The 24129-nt window shown below is 28.5% G+C and overlaps 1 protein-coding gene across 1 annotated transcript; it reads right to left on the bottom strand.

Moving 5' to 3' along the window:
- Positions 1-1642: 1642 nt before the first annotated feature.
- Positions 1643-17775, bottom strand: LOC107162467 (LHFPL tetraspan subfamily member 2 protein). The gene is made up of 5 exons (XM_089220890.1): positions 17535-17775; positions 5441-5597; positions 4655-4948; positions 3304-3417; positions 1643-2001 (listed from the first exon to the last, which is right to left on the bottom strand). Exons 2-5 carry the CDS (start codon positions 5586-5588, stop codon positions 1859-1861), a joined length of 699 nt encoding a protein of 232 aa, XP_089077016.1. The 5' UTR covers positions 5589-5597; positions 17535-17775; the 3' UTR covers positions 1643-1858.
- Positions 17776-24129: the final 6354 nt, after the last annotated feature.

Here is a 24129-nt window from a genome sequence, read left to right as displayed (position 1 = left end):
TTAATATTTCCCAACATATTATAGGGACTATTTAGTTATTCCAACTTATGAGGAACCTTGTATTAAAAAGTTTTTTTGACCCAACATCCCAATGTATAAAGTTGTATTGATAAATAAAGAATAAAAAAATGGAGTTGATCGTCTGACTCTTGTGGATCGGAACAGACTAAAGACAATGCGATATTTATAGAACAATAACAAAAAAGTAGTTATTGATTTTATTTATTTATTTTATTGATTTTAGATTCTAAGCCGACTAATCAAGTGTTGGACATTTAAAAGATAACATTCCCCATGTTAACAATTCAAAATGCAGGTTATAATACTGTGTATAATTTTTTATTATAATATTAAAAAGTTATATATTATTATTATTTTTTTTTTTTAAGGTACGAAAAGTTGTTTTTCTTATCAAGTTCTTCAATAAAAGTTGTTTTTATTATTTTATTCTTATCAATTTGTTCAATAAAACTTTTTTACTATTTTATATGATCTATTTGTCCAATTCAAACTTTATTCATGTTATATCAAATTTGTGTAAAAAAAAAAAAAACGTAATTATAGCTCGGAAAATTATAACTATCTTATTTCATATTATTAGTTATTTTATATATTAATTGATAATTTATAAAGTAATGATTAACTATTAACAATAATACTAATACTAATAATAATATTTACCTTAAACAAGTCTTTCTTCTGGAATTATGCATTTTCTGAAACTGCAATACTTTTTGATGTATTCCCTCATATATTCAAAAAAATTGATTGACTTTTTTAAAAGTTGTGGGAAAAGCGTGTGAAATTCACCATATTTTTCCCTTTCTTCAAATATTCTGTTGACCCGCCATTGCCTTTCTAATTTTTCACTGAACATTAAATACTTTAATACAGGACTTGTTTCCAAAAAATAAAGTTGGTTGATTACTTCCATTTCATACAACTACTGAACCATGAATGAGGCATAGGTATTACAATATATTAAAACGGATGTGTATATTTGACCGATGACGGGTGCAGTGAGACCAGAAAATTCGGCCAATAAACGAACCGTCAAAATCGTCCGATTTTGACGGTCTCGAATCGGCCAATATCGGGCGTAGTGTGACCAATGCCTACCCCAAATTAATATTTTTATGACTTAATCTATATTATCCATTTTTAATATTTTTCCCTTTAAAGCGATACTACTATACAAGTAGTATAATACAACTACTTATTATATAAATCTTACATCATATTATAATTTATATTTGATTATTTGTTGTAAGGTAGATAGTTTTTAATATAAAAAATATACTTTAGAAAAAAGTGGAATATAAAATATATCATTAGATAATAATTTAACTTTCCTCTTATTTGACGATAAAATGTTCCAAGTTCCAACAATGCGCAAACGCATTGACGTTCGTGTGCGGAGAAATGACAAAATGTGCATTGACAATAAACTGTTTAACAATGCGTTAAAATTAAAGTACAATTTATATATCTTGTTGGCTTGTTCCATATATGGGCAGAACTCCACCACAATATATCAGCTACTTAACCCATATATGTATCTATAGGATATAGGAAATTGTATAAGATACTAAAACGACAGGATTAGGTTTAAAAAAAAATAACTAAATAGGTACACTGAAAATGTGTGTAAAATTATTTTTATAAATATGAAAAAATAAAAAACTATATCACTTATAAATATTTATCATTACATAATATAATAAAAGTTTTGACGCAACAAAAGAATTAAGTAGGTATAGGTAAGTATAATTAAGGTACCTATTACAATTAAAATATTATTATATACATGTACACGCCTACACGGAGTAAAATATAAACATTTATAAAACAACGTTATCTATAATAAAAAGACAATATTTTCTCCTTGTTCGAGTTGAAGTGCTACTTTGTCACTGGATGTTGCTCGGTCCGCTGGCCCAGACAACATGGCCGTGGCGAAAGTGAGAACAATACCAAAAGCTGCAGTGTACAAACCTGATCCTATAAAATCGCATAACAAAATATTCTATTTTTAAGGCAACTAGAAGGTAAAAGCACAATAATTGGAGAGATAATTTCTATATAAACCGTACACATATAATTGTGTTATTTTATATGAAGCGAGTGTCTACATTATAATTAATATGTATTTATATGATCTGCCACAAGTATTGTTTCGGTCCAACTATAATTTAGTCCGGGATACGAAAATTAAAACGTTGAAACTATTTATTATATTTTTATTTTTTTATGAATCAAAAGCATTACTGCCACGGATTTCTTCACAGAAAAGGCTGTGTTAAAAATGGATCCCAGTATTATTTGTGTTCCGCTGTTGTTTAATCACATTCGAATAACTAAGAGATGAGATGTTGTACCTAATGCTGCAGTAATCTGATGTATCTTATGTATTCGTCATAGATGATTTAGCTTAAAATATTACCTCCGACATCTGGGCGGATAAAACGTTCACGTACAGTATTTTGAATTCGAAAAATTAAAAATGAGATATCTGTAAAAACTGCAGGAACCATAACGGTATGTTATAAATATAATGTAATAAGCCAGGCGTGGATCCAGTGGGGGCGGTAGGGTGGACTCCCCACCACCGTTGGCCGTACATTTGAAAACTGTATTATTTAAATTTAATATTTTGTGTTATCCTATGTATTGTTATATTTGTTATATTATATATCCAGTCACAAATCGTCATATTTTATTTTAATAACACACATTTATAAATTGTTTAACATTTAAATTTGTATATAATATTTTATTCAATTCAGTTTAAGAAAAAAAAGTATTCGTTATAATTAATAAGCAATTATTGCATTATAAGTACTCTAGTACTATTGCATGCTTATATATATATATATATATACTCGTATTTAACAGAAGGAAAATAGTAAATATATTTAGATATTTATAGTCCACCCTCCCGTTATTGTATATAGGCTGGATCCGCGCCTATAATGAGCAATCGTACTTTTTATAGTTTTTAGTTTTTAAGCACCATGGACTATGAAATTCTTGGAATATCGTGTCGTGACGTAAAATTCAATTCAATTTTTGGAAAAAAATACTCATACTTATTTATTTAATAATAGGTATACCTAGTATATACGACACACTAGGCACAGTACTCGTGTTTATGTTAATTAACTAATTTGTACAACTTTGGATAATTTCCTTAATAATTCTTTTTCTATGTAATGTATGTGATATCCTATGTTCTTAATTTTTAACAATCAGCTAGGACGCTAGGTAGTAGTTTAAATTTATTACTATATAAACGCATCATACCATTCGTGCAATCCGCTGAGACAAAAGGGACGGATTGAGTTCCACACAGCAGCACCACGCGTTCCGAACCCCAACCAGCGGCGAAACAAATTACTCCGATCAAATAAAGTAAAACTGAAAGACAAAAATAAATAATTATTTACTATTTAACCTTGATTATACAGTGTATAATAATATAATATGTTCTATACTCTAGTTTACAGCAAGTATAATAATATGCAGATTGCAGACCCGTATTGGTCCACCGGGACACCGGGAGTTTTCCCAATGAGCCCCATGATCAATTTAGAAATTAACACCCCTCTTCCAATTTTTTTTTATATAATTTTAATGCATATTTATTATTTACTATATATAAAGGTATAACTATTTTTTTGGTGTGTATTATATTATACGAATTATATATTTTGTAATTGTTATACTATTTTAATTTTATAATATCATAATTTTTAGGGATAAAAGAAACTAACTACCTACCTATATTTGTGCATTTATTATTTATACTAATAAAACTCCAGTTTATGGATATCACAGAACCCAACATAATTATTTTGACTACATAATAGATGTACATTTTATATTATACTTATTATATTAAATTCATCATACTCCTCATCACGGCTACATAGGTGCATATTTAGTTGATTTGATTAGAGTTTAGTCCAATATTTGTCATTGAACTATATTTCAAATTTTAATACTTGTTTTTAATATTTTTATTTAAAATTGTTATTTTCGAGCAATGGCGTACGGAGGGCGTTTTTTCTCGTTGAATCGCAATAGTTTAATTTCAGGAAAACGCTCTTAAATTAAACCATGTATTTCCAATATTATTCACATTTGGCGTTGAAAAGCCGCATTTTTAAAATTAATTAACTTTTAAGATTAGCACATTTCAAGTCATACACAATCACCTAGTGAGTATAATGTGTAATGTTAAAAATTTAAATTAAATAAAAAATTTTAAAAATAAATAAATAAATAAAATTTGTTATTTTTGCCGTGTATTAATGCGAAATAAATTAAAAATGATTTTAAAATATTATTTATACTGTTTAAATATTATCAATTAATTATGGTGGACACGCATATCACGTGTTTCAGCCCGTTAGCCACACCTCTGCGTACGTCACAATAGTCACCATGAAGTACATATTTCTTGAGTATGGGCGTATGGCTGCTCGTGAAATACGACAATTTATATAATATTATTATATATACTATATACTACATGTCTACATGTGCCATATTATGCGCATATGCGTTATATTATAATATAATATGAAATACTTGCTAAAATTCTATGACAAAAAGACAAATTATCAGGTAATAAAATATACTTAATTATTACCGGCGAGTCCTTGCCCAGAACCAGCAATCCCGAACACGCTCTTCTTGCTTATCGATTGTTTGCAAAAGCTACCCACGGCCATGGCAGACATTAAAAAGCTGATGAAAACGCCAGCGGACATCAACACCAGGCCGATCTTCCACACGAACGGGAACATCGACGAATCCGTGGCCAGTCCTTCGACGGCGAACGAACCGCAGTGCTGGTTGCCGTTGATTTTCTTACACCGGTAGTAAATGCCGACAGACGGACGGCAACGCACTTCGTAGTACGGCGAGTCCACGGTATTGTTTGCTGTAAACATACACAAAGAATACGACGGTTATTTTAAATGCACTGAAATAGTGCTCTACACACTATAAATACAATTTCAAAGTCAATATTTGCGAATGTATCCAAATCGCACAGTGTATGCTATTTGCGTATTATTATAGTGTTGCAAGTAGTAGGTACCTATAATGATATATTTTAGACGTACAATATAAATATTAGTCTTTTAAATGCGCCAATTGCAGGGTCAAATGTAGAGAGGGGTTTTAAGATATTTATTTTAAATAATAATATTAATACGTATATTATAATGATATTGTTTTAAAATGTTTGGGATTAGGTATCCAAGTCCTAAAGTGGCTAAAGTCCACTTCTCGTTTCCCTAATAACTTGGACATATTAGAGAAATGTGTCCTAGGTAAATAAAGATATTTCCAAGGCTTTCTATGTGGTTGAATACTATCTTCATGTGTAATATTATTAAATGCAATATACGTTAAATTTTCACGAACTTACATTCAGCGGATAGCGATTTGGATAGACAATTGTAATCAGTAGGTCCGATGAGCCATTTCGGCGAGTAAATGGCCGTGAATAAAGTAATGGTGGACACCACACTCAACGTAACCCACAGTAGACTTTTGGCGGTTAGAATGAAATACATCTTCTCGGCCTGCACACACAAATTAGCAATACATATTATATTTTATATTAAATTAATTTGGTATTCTTAACATGAAATTTATTTTTAACCTATCAAGCGAATACTTTCTTTTAAAAAATAATACTAATACACTTAAATAATAATATAATACGAAATACAAATAAACATACAAATTTTATTATAATATTAGGTACTATTAATTAGTAATTAGTAATTAGTGTTGAGTTCACTTTGTATTATCTACCGGTAGATAATAAATTAGATATCGCACAAACGCAGCGGTAATGCCCATATGCCATATATTATATATATATATATATATTCGTGCACTGCAAACAAAGCATAAGTCGAGGTAAAGGGCCCCGGGTTATTTTACCAAATTAAAAACGTTAAAACCGTCGTGGGGAACCACCACCACAACTATAATATGTTTACGCGTATACCTATGATGTATAGCGGCTTTCGTTTGATTACTGCAGCGAAACCGCCTTAATTTATAACACTACATGGTACTACTATATTATACTATACTACATAGATATAAATATAGGAGGTGTGCGCCGCACGAAACCGGCCCCTCCGATATATAATAATATATATGATGGTCTACACGTGTTCGTGGTGCCAAAATGACGTTTGCTACACTAGACTACAACAATTCATGTATATAACTGTATAAGTTTAATACTTTAATAACAACACAACAAACGATGACGTTACAATGAAATATGTTGGAGACCGTTTAATGGATAGGAAAGAAAAGGTTTTCACTGTTTTCAGTGTTTTCAATGCTGTACCGGCTGCGCACATAATAATAAAAATATAACCTATTGCATTACATATAGATATATTTTGTATTATTTGTATTGTAATATGTATGTGTGTCGAGTGACTCATGTCTCGTAAAGTAATGTGTATATATTTTCTGTCGTATGTAATATTATATACCCTCTTATTGCGTTTACCTCCATTCGTCTTAGTCACGAACGTGAGGCATCCCGACCCTGCGCGCACTCATCAACCCTCGAAAAAAAAAAAATTCCCCCGACGAGCGTTCGAGACGGTCTGCAGCGCGCTCCGCACCTGGTTGAGACTGCCTAACTGCTGCATGATGGGCGATGTGTGTGAACCGTGCAGGGGAAACCAAAGACAACGATAATAATTATTTAATTATATTACCTATGCGCGTATAATATATTGATATTGTCCGTTCCGTATATATACTTATATACATTGTTTTATAATTTTGTCCATGTCCGAAAACATCACCGGAACAACACGATTGGAATTTCCTTTTGACATTACTACTATATGTCTATATGGCTAAGGTACCTATAATATAATATTATTATGTTATACAGCGCGCGTACAATACGATTATATTTTCGATTTTCGATCGTTCATTATATAATGTATATACATACCTACATATATATATATATACATGCGCCTAGGTACTTATCTATATTGTTATTTCGTTATTAAAAGAATAAGTATATACCTACTATAATATGAGTATAAAATAATATTATATTAGAAAGAAGCAGCTAAAGGCGACTCTGCACGAATAATAATTCGATATTATTCTGGACGGCATGTGGTGTGCGGCCGTGATTTGAAAGAGAAAAACATACTATACTAAATAAAAAAAGGAATTAAAAATGGCGTTTAATATTCACGGCGTAACAGGAGACCCTTAATGTTTTTTTTTTTTTGTTCGTTTTCTTAACCGGCTACATAATGAACGAATGAAAATTAAAACCAGCTATATAATATTGACGTCTTAATTTACATCATCCGACCTGAATATCATAACGCACTTCACATAATGTAATTATTTATCATGTAGAAGACTAAGGTAGACGAACAAAAAATTATTTCACTCGTCGACCCGCGTGTTATTGAGTGTATCACGCGTACACCGTAATTCACAGTACAACTAATGTACAATGCAAGCTGAACCACTGATTATTACGAATTATATTAACAAAGTTAACTTTTTTGAAAGAAAGCATATATTTTTGATTTCATACACCTAAACATTATTCACATTTCTGCAGAGGTCTCAACGACTAAATGTATAAAAATCAAGTTTCAAACGAATTCCTAGTTAATTAGTTATACAAAATTGAAAGTAAATGAGTAGAGTTAAAATATTTAAAATCTTAAGAAAATATATTCTGCTGCGGAGTACATATAATGTAAGTTGTCATTGAACTAATTAAAAATTATAAAAAAGAAAAACGTAAAAATATATTTTTTCAATACGCTGTTGTTTTGAAGACATCAATTTTTCTGAAAAATAAAATTAAAAATATTTCCAAAAATTACAACCTTTTTAAGAAAATTAACGTGAGTGTGAGGTGTGAGCTCATCTACGCTTCTCCATCATGTCGATCTAAATCGAAAAACGCGCGTGACTGGGATACGGAAAAGAATCACGTTGTATCCGCGCAGTCTATAAAATTGTAGTTCTGAACTCATACGCAGTTCAACTCTGTTGCTCAAGGCTACATTAATATAATATAATATTATTATTTATTATGAAAATATATGATAATATATCTACCTATACCTGTCTATATAATAATTTGTGAAATATTTTTTTACTCTGTGATATATTATGCAGTCCGCAAGTGTAAAAGATCTAGTATACTCAATGCCCAATAATTGTGTATTAAGATGGTGCACTGGCGCGTACTGTACATTCCATCAAAATGGTTCTTTTAATCATTATAGTTAGCGATTAAGCTTTAAATCATAATATTATTATACCACTTTAAACTAGGATATTATGATTTAAGAAATAGACAAGCTCACGTAAATCTGTAATGGTTATCACAGTCTAGTAAATCTTAATACTTATAATAGGAAAACTATGAACACTATATATAGGCCCTATATTATAGGATCTATGAATATATTACAGTGTAGGATATAGGTACAGGCGTTTATTATGACGTATTTTATGTATGTAAAATGTAGGTACTGTACAGCTTCATTGTCTAATCATTTTTTTTTTTTTTTGGAAAACTAATTAAATGATCCTAGGATATACGATATAAACACGGACGCGTATGGGTGAGGCGTAATAGCAATGGGAATATTTTTTTTCAATTTTATTAAAATATATAAGAAATTATATTCACAACTTTACAACCAAATTGTTGGTGCGGTGTAATTTTATAATTTTGATACCTACGTCAACATTTTCATATTATTATGGAAAATAAAACAATTTGGACAAAAATACGCATTATAATATTTGTATGGCTGCATCCCGCATAATTGTAAAGCATAAAATATAAAAACATAATACCTATATATATATACACGATAATGTACTTAGGTGTACTTAAGTAGACAATGTACATACTAGGACACTAGGTGTGCATTACATGGTAATCTTTCAGCATCAGTCTTGATTGTTGAACACAATGTTTCGTTGTAATTCATTGTGCGGTCCCAAATGCGTTGACGGGAAAACTGAATTAATTACTATATTTCGATATGTATACGATAAAAATAAATAAATCTGAAATATGTATTAAACATACACATCACTTAAATATGCTATGCATTTAAAGTTTACACTATTCGAGTCTGCATATACGATGGACTTTATTTATTTATTTTATGAATGACGGACAATGATAAGCCACTGCGGAAAAATGTGTTTAAAATAATATGCATTTATAAGTAAAGTTAGATTAAACCGAATAACCGATTTACATGCTAATTTCGGCAGTATTAAATAATTTAAAACCATTTATTTTTCCTTTACTTAAAATAACTTTATTGTAATAAACATATGTTGATCAATGATCTTGAATTGCAAAATGTATTGACTTTATCCTGTAGATATCAGAGTATTCTGTAATACGATATCGAAGTGTATTTTTCCGAAAAACACGTTTTGGGAAGTTATCAAAAAATACAAATGTATTCAGGTCATTTATGGTATTAATCAGTAGTCAATAATCCATCTTTCGTTGAAATAAATCGATACATTGAATATGAATAATAATCGTGAAACTGTTATAAGAGGTAATCATTGAATAATTTGTAGTTTAAAACAACTTCTTAAGATAACCATAAGTACCCAAGTTTGTCTTGAGTGTCAAATTTTGAAATAGATAATTTTTTAAGTCTGATATTCCATTTTGATATTTTCCATTAATTAAAACAAATTTAAACCACGAAGTTGTATGTGTTACATATATAGGTGCTTATAAATGTATATATAAATTACATACATATTAAATCAAGAGTTAAACCATAAATATCTAAATACTTTTACAACAAATGAATTTTAAACTATGTTTTTATACATAGGTAGGTACGTATTTATATTTTAGGTTTTAATCGTAAAATGTCAATTAATATCAGGTTTATTTTTGTTAATCGTCTCTGAGTCTCATTACGAGTGAATATTTTATTCCAGTTAACACAACTATATACAGTCACTGCGCGACTGGAGTCTGCAGTGCACCTGAGCAACCGGTTTGAAATTTGAAAAATCGCATACTACGGGATAAAAAAATGCTACCAGACGGAATAGAGAGAACGATAAAATATAATAAGAAATCGAAGTAAAAAAGATTTACCATTACAATTAAAAACATTTTATATGCCACCGACAAATCTATGTTTTATAAGCCAAATACCGCACTCACCAATAAATTAATTCATCGCTACATCTCAAAAACTACAGAACCTATGAACTTGACATTTGGAATAGACAATAGTGTCAATAGTGGTTCCTTTAATAATCTAGCTGATGATGTGAAAAAAGGAAGGATTTCCATATATTCGAATTCTAAAGAGGATCTATTGAAATAATTCACGATAGAAATTTAAACTTGTTTGTTTATAAATAATTGTCATTGATTGCTCGGACAGATCAGGTACACGCGCATAAACCAAATTGTTGCGCTTATGGCCTCGAATAAAGTAGCTATATCTTAAAACCAAATGTAAGCGTATGTAATTTATAATTCGAAAACTACTCAATCGAATTTGACGAAAATATCTGCAGAGACGTTAGAAAACTTTAAAGAATACGTAGTTTAAGCCACGTTAAAAAATATACCAAGTGATAAATCTAATTCACGACTTGACCAACTACGTTAAATTATTTAACCCATCACAAAAAACATTAACAATTTTTTTTAAGATAAAATATATTTATTCATTTAAATAATAAAGCTTTTTTTAATACATTAGATGATCTTAGAGGACACCCACAACGGTCACAACCCCTCAAACTGTGGCACGTGCTTCAAATATAGTCCTTCGTCACGCCACTGATAGCGTATATAGTATGTACTAAATACTTATAGATAATGCTATATAGAATACAATATAATATAGTGCCTTCACGTGCCGTCTTTAACTAACATCGATTTAAAACAATTTTTTTAAAGTTATTTAAAATTAATTATCAATAACATGTTTATAAATTTAATATAATTTACATTACCATAGACAAATATAAAGTATCATATACCATTTGAATTATTAAAATATTATGTACCTATAGTTATATATATTTTTTCTTAAGAATAATAGATTTTTATCATATCGATATTCATCAACCTGTAATATTATTAAGTAAACATGGCTATTTTATTACAATATATTTTAAAAACTAAATTTTCTGATGGTTTACCTTTTCGAATTACGGGGGATGCCTATTTATCAACCATAAACTATCATCGAGAATTCGAGACCAATCAGCTATTACTACAGTAATCTTTATATTTTACTTTTAAACACATTTATTTTTTCGGCACAGAAGATATTATATTTCTCAGACTATATAATAACGATTAAAAACGGGTTAGATAAATGATGTAGATTCTTCTAAGTATATATTATTTGATTGTGGTTATATTAAAATATATAATAATATGTGTCTATTTCTGTTATACAATAAGCAAACATCAAATCCATTTTGTTCTTTACTCGTGTGAAGAATTTTATATTATTTTTTTAATTGCTAAAAATAAGTTTTTTTTAACGTTTGAGGATTATTTTTATTACCAATTTATTTTCTCCAAAACTTAAACGAAAACAGGCGGTCCCGGACTCTCCTAATTATGCATGTAGACGTTTACAGTCTTATAATAAAGTACTAGCTATTATTATAGGTACCTACCTACAATGGAATATTATATACTTTGTCCTTAGCATATATATTTATGAAATATCTATATTTAACTTAAAATAAGGTGTCTGGTGAAATTTACTACTGTCTACTCATTGGCGGTCTGTGGTATAATATTGTATACACTGTACAGTGTACCTATACGAACATATTGGAGCAGCTGTTCATTTTCCGGTACAAATATTCGTTATTTAAGTTGTTTTAAGTCATACTATGCTCTAGTCATTGTTAGTCTACTTTAAGTATTGACTAATAATTAATAAATGAAAAATGGATCAAAAGCATTGGTTAAATATCAGTAATTAAATGCCAGTATTCAATTATAAAAACTATAAAAATAAAAATATACTTTTACGATATCATCAAATTTAAAGATAGTCATAAAATAAATTATTTACAAAGGTGTCGAAATTAATATTTTTAGTGTTAATGCACCACTGTAACGTCTGTATCAGTATAGTACTGTACTACTTCATACATACTAAACATATTATTAATAAATCGTAATTTAAAATTCATAAACAAAAATGTGTATTGTATAACTAATACGAATTACGAATAGAATATTTTAATGTGTTTTGCAATATTAAACTTTGTGAATACTTTTAAAGTAGTAACCAGGTGGCAAGGTAGGTTAACTGCTGCAGGTTAAGTTTTTAGTAAGAATTTTAACTATTTAAAATACATATCCTACGCGCTACGCAGCGTTACACCCAAATACTATTTCGTATTACCTATGTATTATATTTAGGTGTAAAAATAATATTCAATTTAATCGTTACAATAATTTGCAATGCATTAAATTAGTTTTATGTTGAGTAGGTATATCTACAGTCAGGGGCGTATTTAGATATTTTTTTTGGGGGGGGCTGTGGTATTTTCTGCAACTGAAATTCCCCAATTCAGCCTATTAAAAATAAGAGTTAGAAAATTAATACACAATTTTAATTTTTGTCATGATTTTTAATGTTTTCAAAAAATTAATAATGAAATAATATATAATAATAATAATAATAATACGATCGTCTAAACTCCTAAACGTCGTATATATCAGAGAACAAAATATTTATCTATAATAGCGACTATATAACAGCGTTATCGACCGTCGTCGTCACAACTTCTCGGAAATATTTTTAGCTCATACGGGCTCGTAATGCTCGTATGATTATTGTACGATGATCGAGACGTGACAACGCGTGTATATCAGTAAATCAATTTTAGATAAAAGAAATCGAAATAACGATAATGCAGCAGAACCGCACGTCAAAATTAAACATTTATGTACCGAACTCAAAGGTATAATCGTTATGATCAAAATCGTCATTGACACATTATATGAATAAATTGTTCGTTGTTAATAATAATTCTTTATAAAATTATATTGAACTTTTACGATTTTACATCTAATAGAACATAATAATTAATAAGTAGACTTAATACACAATTCCTGGATTTCGGGGGGGCTGAAGCCCCCTCAGCCCCCCCATAAATACGCCCCTGTCTACAGTGTTAACATTAAGATTTCTAATGTACACATTAGTACACAAGAAAAAAATCTAATAATTGAAAATGACTAAGTCAAACATAAATAATTATCAATATATTATTAATGATCATTTAGGTGAAGATCTTCAAATCTATAAGAGATAAAAGATTAATGGGCCACTGGCGGATTAAGGCGTCGCCGGTTCAAATTCCGGTCATGGGCGGCATCGCTTTTCGGGCAGTTTATGGTGTCTGGAAAGAGAGCCCCCCCCCCCCCCCCCCGGGGCATGGCAGAAACCTACGGATGCCCATTCGAAATTCTGCCATAACATCCACGTTTACCAAAACCAACAGTTCCACAGGCTAATGGCCCTTGTTGTCGAAGTTTCAACCCCCATTAAAAAAAAGAAAAAGATTAATATAAGGTTTCAATATTTTAATGAATTATAAGTTGATATTAGACATATACTACTGGTTATTATAATATCAGGTTTCGGAGAAAAAATAATTCATTATCGATTCCAACATCCATTACAAATATAAATATGCTACTGTAAAATATAAAGCATAAATTAAACAACAAACATATACTTAAATAATTTTTAGTGATGATCCAGTTTTTAAGCAAATATTTTTTTTTTTAAACGAAACGTTACACTAAACAACTTATAGATAGATTCTATTTTTAAACGACTATAGTATTCCCACGTGACACAAAATTGTATGCATTATTTAACATTAATATACAAATAAATAAGATTTAATAATAATTAGTATTTTGAGTATATCAATTTTGTGTGCAATGTACAAAGAATATTATAAAGCCATATAGGTTCTCATCGTGTATTTTATATTTGTATACAATTATACAAATATTTTATATGTACCAACCTCAAATATTAATGTATTATAAATCCATGTAGGTACCTATATAAGGTATAAATTAGTGTGTATTAGACGTAATAACTATTTACTTATTTGATATTTTAGTTTAAAAACAGTCCTTATTTGTTTACAGTGGATTAGGTTATTTTGATAGCTGCTTAACAATGAGTAATTTTTGCGGTTTTATTTATTAGTTATTATTATTATAATTATGACGGAACAATTTTCCATTCAAAGTACTGTAATTTAAGATCATTTCATACTTTAATTTTTTGAACAACATCTGTTTACTATCAATCACTATTGGCACCTAACCACCAAGGTACTTCAAATGTCAAATCTTGTTTTTACTATATTGTTGACATTCACTCGTAGTTACTAAGCAAATTGTTTTAATGAAGTCTTTAATGAGTATTCTTTGTATTAACTATTAATTACAAATTATCCAAAAATAAAAAAATATTACAATCTTAAAGATTCTAAATATTTAATACTTGCATAATATAATAATGCGATCGACAGAATTACAAGATTCCTCAAGAGGTAATTAAACTATGATTGTTCATTTATTCATATTTTGAAACATGCAATAATAATGATTAATTATCAAATATATTTAGGTACACAACAATTTTTTAAACCGTATATAGTATCTAATTTATTCAATGTATATTTCTTATTTTCAATTTTCAATTTTTTTATAGCTTATAGTTACGGACTAAACTGTCTATACCTAACTTATCAACAGTTTACATTTCTATTTTATTAAAAGTCGTAAAAAATTAAATAAATATAGACAATTAAGTTATAAAAATGTAAACATAGTTTTAATGTATTGTAATTTGAAGTACTCGTAACTGATATTTATATGCTACAAGGAGATCTCTTATTCTGAGTGATGTACCTATATATTATGTACTAATAACATATTTTATAGTTAGTAGGTTCTACCGAAATAAAAAATTAAACGACATATGTATGGATTAGTGCAAATTATTAGAAATTTTATTGTTATGAACGGAATTCATAACTGAAAAGACCTAAAAAATAAACTTCTTCATTACTGTCTTAAGGTTAGGAATATAATTTGGGAACACTTAAAATGCAATAATATTTTACCATGTGGGTGTACTAAATTACACATTTATTCAGGGATTAATACGATAGTAAGGCTATATTTGGTTATATTTTATAATATAGACAAAGTTGAACCATATAAACACAAATACATTTAAATACAATGAAATAAATAACAGTACCTACAATAAACATGAAGATTAACTTACCTCGTAAAGTCGTAATATTTTATACGCTATTTAAAATTTTTAACATTATTACCTAAATAAAATAAATTACATTTAGTCATAATGGTGTATCATATCTCTATAGCATTAAAACCATATTGATTTTGTTTAACACAAACTACCCGCTTAAAAAAAAATATATTAACACGTTGACATATTTATCGAGTTCAATTCTCAATCTTTTCAAAAATTAAAAAATTAAATAGGAAACTAGTGTTCACCTATTAACAATTTACCACAAAAGATGACTGAAATAAACCATTTGATAAAATATACGAATGCTTCGATGTCTAACTACAGGATGATTCACAAAGCATGCCAATTTCTTTTTATCCAATAATATTGCATTCAATGCATTCCTTCAAATTTTGAATTTTGAAATCCATATTGAAAACTATATTTTATAATTATTGGATTTTTATACTTTATAAAGAATGTAATTTTTCAATAGATACTCCTTTTTTATCTTTTGAAGCGTTGATGCATTATTTAAATCAAAATTCGAACGATTAAGTTGTTACCGAGTTTTTAAATTGTCATGCTAAGAATTAATGTCGTAGGTAATAGTTTTACTTTTATATAATACATATAATTTTTGTAATATTTATTATTATTTAGTTTTCTAGTTTACTAGTATTTATGATAAAATAATGCTTAATATGTAGATCAATTTAATAAATAATAAGATCTTAATAAATTAATATTACTTTATTTAATTATTATTAAATCACTATAGCTTCTTTATCTTTTAAATCTATAAATAAGAATTATAATTATTCTTAGTTCAATTAAGTATAATAACTCTATTAGTTAAAATTTCAATATAGGTACATCAGAATTTAAAAAAAAATATATGCCACCAGTTAGCCAATTTGCTGTTAACATTAGCAGTTACAATGACACCTTTTAAATGGCATAAATATCCAAGTATTTGAAAATATGGTCTATAAATATAATTAAAAATCACGATTAGAAAAAATGAATAATTTAACGGGAAACGGGGGTGAGCACTGAGCTTGCTTGGTAAATCACTCTGTATAACAGGATATAATATGTTGATATAATATAATATTATCTTTAACATTAGTCAATGGTCAGTATGTATATTGTTGGTTTTGAATATCATTTCCAATTTTTAGCCATATTATTTTACTATACCTCTCTATAGTCTACATTATAAATAGTAAATACACATAATAGTCTAGGTACTGAGATTAGTGTGATTATCTCAATGAAACGAGTAGGTACTAAATACTTATATAATTCCGTATATAATACTCTTAATATTAAGTATGATATATTTTATAATTGTCATCAAAAATAAATCATTTTATGAATTGTTTATCCACCGTGAATCGTAGTACAGTTATGCACACCTACCTTGTCACTATGTAGATAGGTACACGTTAATCGAATAGTTTAAATCCATTAAGTTCATACAAATTATACTGCATAAAAAATATATAAGTATTGCCTAGACTTATTTTATAGTAATAGAAATCCAACCGAGTTTAACTAATTAATTATACTGTATTAATTATGCTATGGTGCATATCATACTCTGTTGATTGTCATATACGTTACATTATACACAATACACATTATGCACATGTCTAAAGTACGTTTTAATTAAATTACCTTTGATCCCACTGACTCACATTACTGATAAAAAAAATTACCTCGTCTAGACGATTTAAATTAATCATATATTATTTATTTTTGACATACTTTGACATTTAATAATCAATAACCATATTATAAACTAAAAAATATTATAACGTTTCCAGAATAAGCTACGACCGTGGTCCGCGATATATACCTAGTTGAAATGTATTACTATTTACTACCTATCTATTCAGTATATTTTACTAATTACTAATCACGCATTAAAAATTACTATAATACAATATTACAAATCGAATAATGCAATACGAAATTAATTCGATTGTTATAATCGTATACGGACATAACATACGGTAATATTGTAATAATATAATATTATGATGCGTAACTGAGTATTGTGTATAATTAGAACTGTATGATGCCATGAGGTACTTATCAATAGGCTATAATGCACCTAATTACGAATATTTTTTTATTTACCGCGAAACTGCTGCCGACGCACGCCTGTCGAACGAAACGCTGAAATGTTACGATATTCGAATTGAATATTTTAATATCGTGGAACGACGAAACGAGCACCACATTAATGTATTATATGTAACAGATTATTATACAAACGCGATAACCGAAAAACTACGAACGCAACAACTGCTGTCCCGTGCACGCAGCGTACCGACGACATGCCGTGATCGCGCGTCGTGACCGAATGACTGGGTTGTGCCCTGTGGCAGTGTGGCTGCGCGTGTGCAATGTGCATCGCCGGCCGCCGTCGCCGCCGCGTATAATGTAATAATATGCATAATAATAATTTATAATATTATTATATCATACTCGTATACTATATTATGAATGGGTTGGTGATTTCCGCTCGGTATACCGTTTGTGTGTACTGTGTATAATGTATGTGCAGTACGTACCTTTATATTACTATTATTACAGCACAATACCTACCAGACATGATTTGGAAACACGTATTATTTTTATAAAACTTTTTAACAAATATCCTGATATTTTTAATTATATATAGTTGAATGATGCTGGTTGTATCCCGAAGTATTCAACTTTCGCCGAACGTGCGTTTATTATACATATTTTATTTATATAGTTGATATGGCTGGCTATACATACCACAATTATTATTGTATCGGCCAAATATATGAAAAAATACAAAATATTTTATATTTAACTTAAAGAAGCAAACAAACTTAACCAGAATATAATTACTCACACATTGATTATATACATACACGAAACGATAAAAAAGGAAGGGAAGAACATTAAAGAATGCGTATAACCTACCGCGACCATTTACCGAATCATTACACGAATTACATGTGTGTATACATTGTATAAAAAACAACAACAACAACAACAACAACAACAACTACATATGAACGAAAACAAAGATATCGTTATAGACCGTAAAAATTAGACTTGCAGCAGGTGGTCAGAGCTCAAAAATGTATGCAGCATAATATTATATGTCGCTTATAGGAGCTAGGTGTACCTACTATTTTAAACGCGGTAAAATTCGGTTAGGTGACGTTTGAGTTGTAAAAAAAATTTTTTAATAAAATAAGTAATAACGTATATAATATTATTATTATATCATTTATATATATAATAAATAATAATATTTTAACGTCTTGTTATAACACCTTAATAATTCTTGTCACGGGAATTTGTCTTCTTTTTTTGAGCAGGATACGCATGTATATATGTACGTCATACGCGGGTATGTAAACGACACCACCTGCTGCAGAGATGATCCATGGAAAATATATATATTATAATGTTTGATATTATGTACGTAGTAAAAAAGAAATTAAACGTTTTCCTCGCCTTATTGACACACTGCTACTGGCATATACCTACGCGCACTGCAGACTCGCCAGGCCTGATCGGGACAACATCTGTACGAATATTATAGAACATCGTATAATACTATAATGTGTGACGGGAAAAAAGGACCCCTTTTTTGTCCGATGAAGGTCGGTTCATTTTTTACTATATTTAATAGTGAACGAGGGATTGCTTCTGTATAATTTACGCCCTATATGACGTGTATACGCGCACATTACATACTGCAGGGTCATAATACTATACATAATGGTTATATATACGTCATGTTTGTTGTTTCGCTTTACCCATGTGGAATATAAATCTCCGTCATCGCCTTATAAATAACTCCGTTAACGGTGGTCCAATATATGTGTGTATAGTACCTATATGTACGAGTATAATAATATAACGCATAAAATGTTGTCGCCCTATAAGATAAATATTAAACCGAATTGTTTATGTGGAACCCAGATGAGAGATAATAATAATATGAGGGCAATGGGATAAAAATTAAAATAGACAACTAAGTTAAGAAATAATAATCATTTACAATCATTATATATTATTATTGTAACCTACCTAGGTACCTACCGACGGGAGTATAAATTATTAACACATAAATGATAAATACATAATAAGACAATTTATTCGATTATTGAATCTAAGGTCGATAAATATGGTATCAATTATAATTGTATGACCACTTGCCTTAAATAAGTGATAAACCATCATGCTGTACTTAAGATAATATTTAAATGCGGAAGGTACGCCAGTTGCACTTGCCAGCATACAGTCAATATACATCAATAATATGTATATCATATAATTCATATAATAAACAAAACAGATTGTCGTCATAATTTTATCACTTCAATGTTTTCAATACCTACCTACTATTCTACTGATTATTTCTCCGTCATTTTTGAATATAATATTTGGTATTTTTATATTGTTTATTACCTACTGTTTATTTACTTACTTTTATGTCTGCCTCCTGCTCGCTAATCGCTTGTCGACCCACCCTAAATTATTTTTTTTTTGCAAGCCAATAGTTAGAGATTATAACTCGATCATAGAAAAATCTAAATAAAAATAATTCAAATATTAAAAAGTGGGTACGTGGGTGACGCTATACGCTCTGCTGTAGGATACAATTGGATCAGTATAATGAATGGTGTTAAGTTAGCATTCAATTATATATCATTATGTACGAAAAACAATAATTCTGAGTGGAGGCGGATTTATCAGGTTAGGATATTTTAAAATATTTTTAGATTGTTATAATCACTACTCTAGCCGCGGTAGGTTAGCGTATTATTATATTATTTATATGGAAATATGTTTTTCGCTTTAATTTCAAGTACCCACAATTAATTTTTTTTAATTACAATATTATAATTAAAATTGTTATTTATGGTTATTTAATAAGTAATACGTTTTTTACAAATTTGAACTCAACAAAATATACAGAAAAAAAAATATTTTTATTTAATTATTTTCAAAAAAAATGTAAGATAGTCATTTTGTATAGTTTATTTTTCTGAAAATAATTTCGTTTCAAAATGGTATTTTTATTAATTTCATTAATCATTTTCAGTTTGATAAATGTTGTCAACATTTGAAATTTAAATGCTGTTTAGAAAAATGATGCATATTGCTTATGTATTTAAAATATTTTTCAACTGCTGTTGTAATAATATAATATCTGTAACCTTGTAATACATTTTTCAAGCTTTTTTACCCAACGAATAAAATTGTATTAAAATGTACAGAAAAAAATCTAAAAAAATTGAAAACTGAAGATGTCAGTAAACAGATCAAAATAATTCAAAATATTTTATCAGGTATAAGAAATTATAAAATAAAAATTAGTGTACATTTTATTTCAAGTATCTATACAGTTATTTGTTTTTGAATTACCTACAACAAAATATAGGAAAATGCTCCATGAGAAGTCTAGTGTACTAAACCTTTGAAAATTCAACTGTATTCTTTTTTTTTATTTAAAGTTTATATTTATTTTATATTGCCTGTGATAAAATATGGTAAATATCATTGCTGTATATGCATGATTTATGTTGGTACATATACTTCATTGGTTTTACTTTACAGTTAATGCCCGGAACTTTAATATAGGAACTTACTAATCTTCTGAATAACTGATAGTATATATTGGGAAAAATTTAACTTGAGTAAATACATTTTTTTTTGTAACTTTTTTTGGTACTTTTCGGTCATCGTACCCCAACGGTCGACCGGCCGACTGCGGTGGCGGTCGGGATATACCGATTCCGATCTCGTACCCCATTAAATTTATCTCAATATTATAAAGTTTCATTGCCATACGAATAAATAAATAATTGCCAAAAATATAATTTATTTTAATAAAATAATATAATATGAAATTATATGAGTACAAAGAAATTATAATAAAATATGAATACCAATAAAGTATAATAAAATATCAATACAAAAAAAAATTATAATAAAATATTAATACCAATACAATATGAATACCAAAAAAATTATTATAAATAAAAAATATTTTTATGATGGAAGCATTGAGATAAATATAATGGGGTACGATAGCGGAATCGGTATATCCCGACCGCCGCCGCAGTCTGCGGCCGACCGTTGGGGTACGATAACCGGAAAAGTACCCTTTTTTTTTGTTGGATTTTAAGTATATATTTTATATATACTAATACCTATACTTAATATATATATGAATGGCGTAGAGAAACGCCAACAGGGGTTAATTTTCGTGAAGTTATATAAAATCATGTTGCCTAAATTAGATCAATTTTCAAAACTTCATAAAATGTTTTTCTAAGATTTGTTTTATACGAACTATGATTTGCCTAATGTATCGATCTATAATATATTTACCTATAGGTAAAATCTATAACTATTAGGTACTTGTTATAAATTTAATTTTTTTTTTTAATTTAATAATTTATGTATTTCATATTAGTAATTATATATTTATTTATTATGAACATAAGATTTTACATTCAGTTTTAAGTGTATATTTTATTATACTGTATGTCCTACAACATAATGAGTGACTGGGCGATGTCTACAGATGGTTACATTATTAAATAAGTTGAAGTATTTGGACACGCCTGGTCAAAAACCTAGGTACTTTAAATTAAATAAAATGCTCTTTGTGTAGGTTAAAATTTTGTAGTAAAAAGAAAAAATGAACAAAACACAATAGGAATACATAGTTGATGTATATTATTATGTTAATTCTTTAGATTGTTATACATTATGTACAACTTTAATAATCATTACAAATCTGTATGTGGTGTGTGTGGGTTTGTGGATAATAAATAAAACTCATTAATCCTTAAAAAAAATATATATAGGTATCCAGGTATCCTTTATATGGTAGGTACCGACCTATTTTATTATAAAATATGATTACAATTTAATATACCTATGTATATCTTAGGTACATCACTCATTGTTAAGTACAAAATAAATAGATCGCCATTATATTTTATGTATGCTATTCAAGTAACTCAAGTATAGGTATAACACATATTTCAACCATAATATATTAAAATTTAAAATATTATATCATATAGAACATAGTTTATATATCTATATTCTAGCTGCTAGATATTGAATAGTATTGTTGATAATGTTCCGAACATAATTTAAAATGTATTATTTTTTTATATGTTTGCGAGCCACATATAATATAAATGCAATGATAACAAGAGCCAAAATATTTGTGTATACCTACATTTTATAATTTTAAACAATTTAATCTAATCTGTATACTTTTATAGCATTATAGCACAAAAGTAATAAAGATAGCTGACAGCCGATAAGCATATCAAATTACGAATTATATCTAGATATATATTAAAGACATTTTTTTCATATAAATGTATACGAAAAAAATTTAAATTTTAGTTTTTGTCAATAAGACCCAAACCGCATACGACTATGACGTGAGTCATAAGTGTCAACTTATAAATAATATTTTTAATATATAAACAGTAATATTATTGTTAACTAACTTCTCGTAGGTGCATATGTATATTAGGTAGGTACCTACAAAATATACTTATAAGAGTTACCTTACCTAAATTTTTTGGTATGTACCTACAACCTCCTGAAAATAGTAAATTTTAAGAGGACGCTACACCCGCATGTGTTGTCTCCGTCTTACAAGTGCGTAACATTGCAAAAACTGTTTCGCGCGGGAAAGAACCGAGAAGGCTACAATTATAACTAAGAAACGAAATTTTCACCACATAATAAGGAGAACATTTAGTATGCAACGTTGTTTTCAATTTTTCGATATCACAAATAGAAAAAAAGTTCTTAATGTTTCAAAATTCATTATTTTTGCGTTTTTCAAAATCGAATAACTTTTTTTTCAGTTCTAATATCAAAAAAATAAAAACAACGTTGCACAGTCGAAATTCCCTTTTATCTGTGGTGAGAATTTTGTTTCTTAGTTATGACTGTAGCATTCTCGGTTCTTTCCCGCACGAAACAGTTTTTGCAATGTTACGTGCTTGTAAGACGGAGACAACACATGAGGGTGTAGCGTCCTCTTAAACACTAAACTAATACATCTATTATTATTTAATGAAAATTAGAAAAGAAAAATGATAGCAAAATGCGGGTTTATAATAATGATGTGCATTGGTATGAACACGAAATATCAAAAAATATCAAGAAACTCAGGTAATATTTTTAATAACTATTTAAAAAATAAAGTGTATAATGATAATCATCACCACAGTAATAATATATAGTCAACTCACGATACAACAAAGTTTTTTGGCTAAAGCTCAAGTGATGTAAAATACTTTTATTAATTTTTAATTTTTGGTAAGGTTAGAACCAAGCGTTTTCTGAAGTGTACTGTGTTATGTATATACGTGTATAAATACAAATGTTATAACTAGTAGTGAACCGCCCACTTAGGGCTAGATTTAATCATATTTAAACTTAAAAGGTCGAGGGTAAACAAAATTTTCACGCCCCTGGGTGGTCCATACTCACAATTTCATACTTACCGACTACCCCGGGTAAAATATATTTTTAGTTTAAATTATAAATTAATACCTATTTAATATTTAGTTTCACAATCGTGTTATTCGTCAAATAAATTGTAACGACATTTACAAATTGGGTACTTTCCTTGGTTTATTCTTTTTAAAGGTGTCTATATAATATAGTATATTAGCAACATAAGAATATGACA

This window comes from Diuraphis noxia, unplaced genomic scaffold, assembly GCF_037042655.1.
Source record: "Diuraphis noxia isolate RWA-SAM2 unplaced genomic scaffold, SU_Dnox_SAM2 contig0002, whole genome shotgun sequence".
NCBI lineage: Eukaryota > Metazoa > Arthropoda > Insecta > Hemiptera > Aphididae > Diuraphis > Diuraphis noxia.
The sequence above is the reverse complement of the archived record's forward strand: the minus strand, read 5'-3'. Positions and strand labels throughout refer to the sequence as shown.

Coding starts and splice junctions, on each gene's coding strand:
- LOC107162467 (XM_089220890.1), bottom strand. CDS start 5,588: ATGTATTTCATTCTAACCGCCAAAAGTCTACTGTGGGTTACGTTGAGT. Junction 3,418..4,654: donor TTCTGGGCAAGGACTCGCCG/GTAATAATTAAG, acceptor TTTGTCTTTCAG/TTTTACTTTATTTGATCGGA. Junction 2,002..3,303: donor CTCAGCGGATTGCACGAATG/GTATGATGCGTT, acceptor GCGATTTTATAG/GATCAGGTTTGTACACTGCA.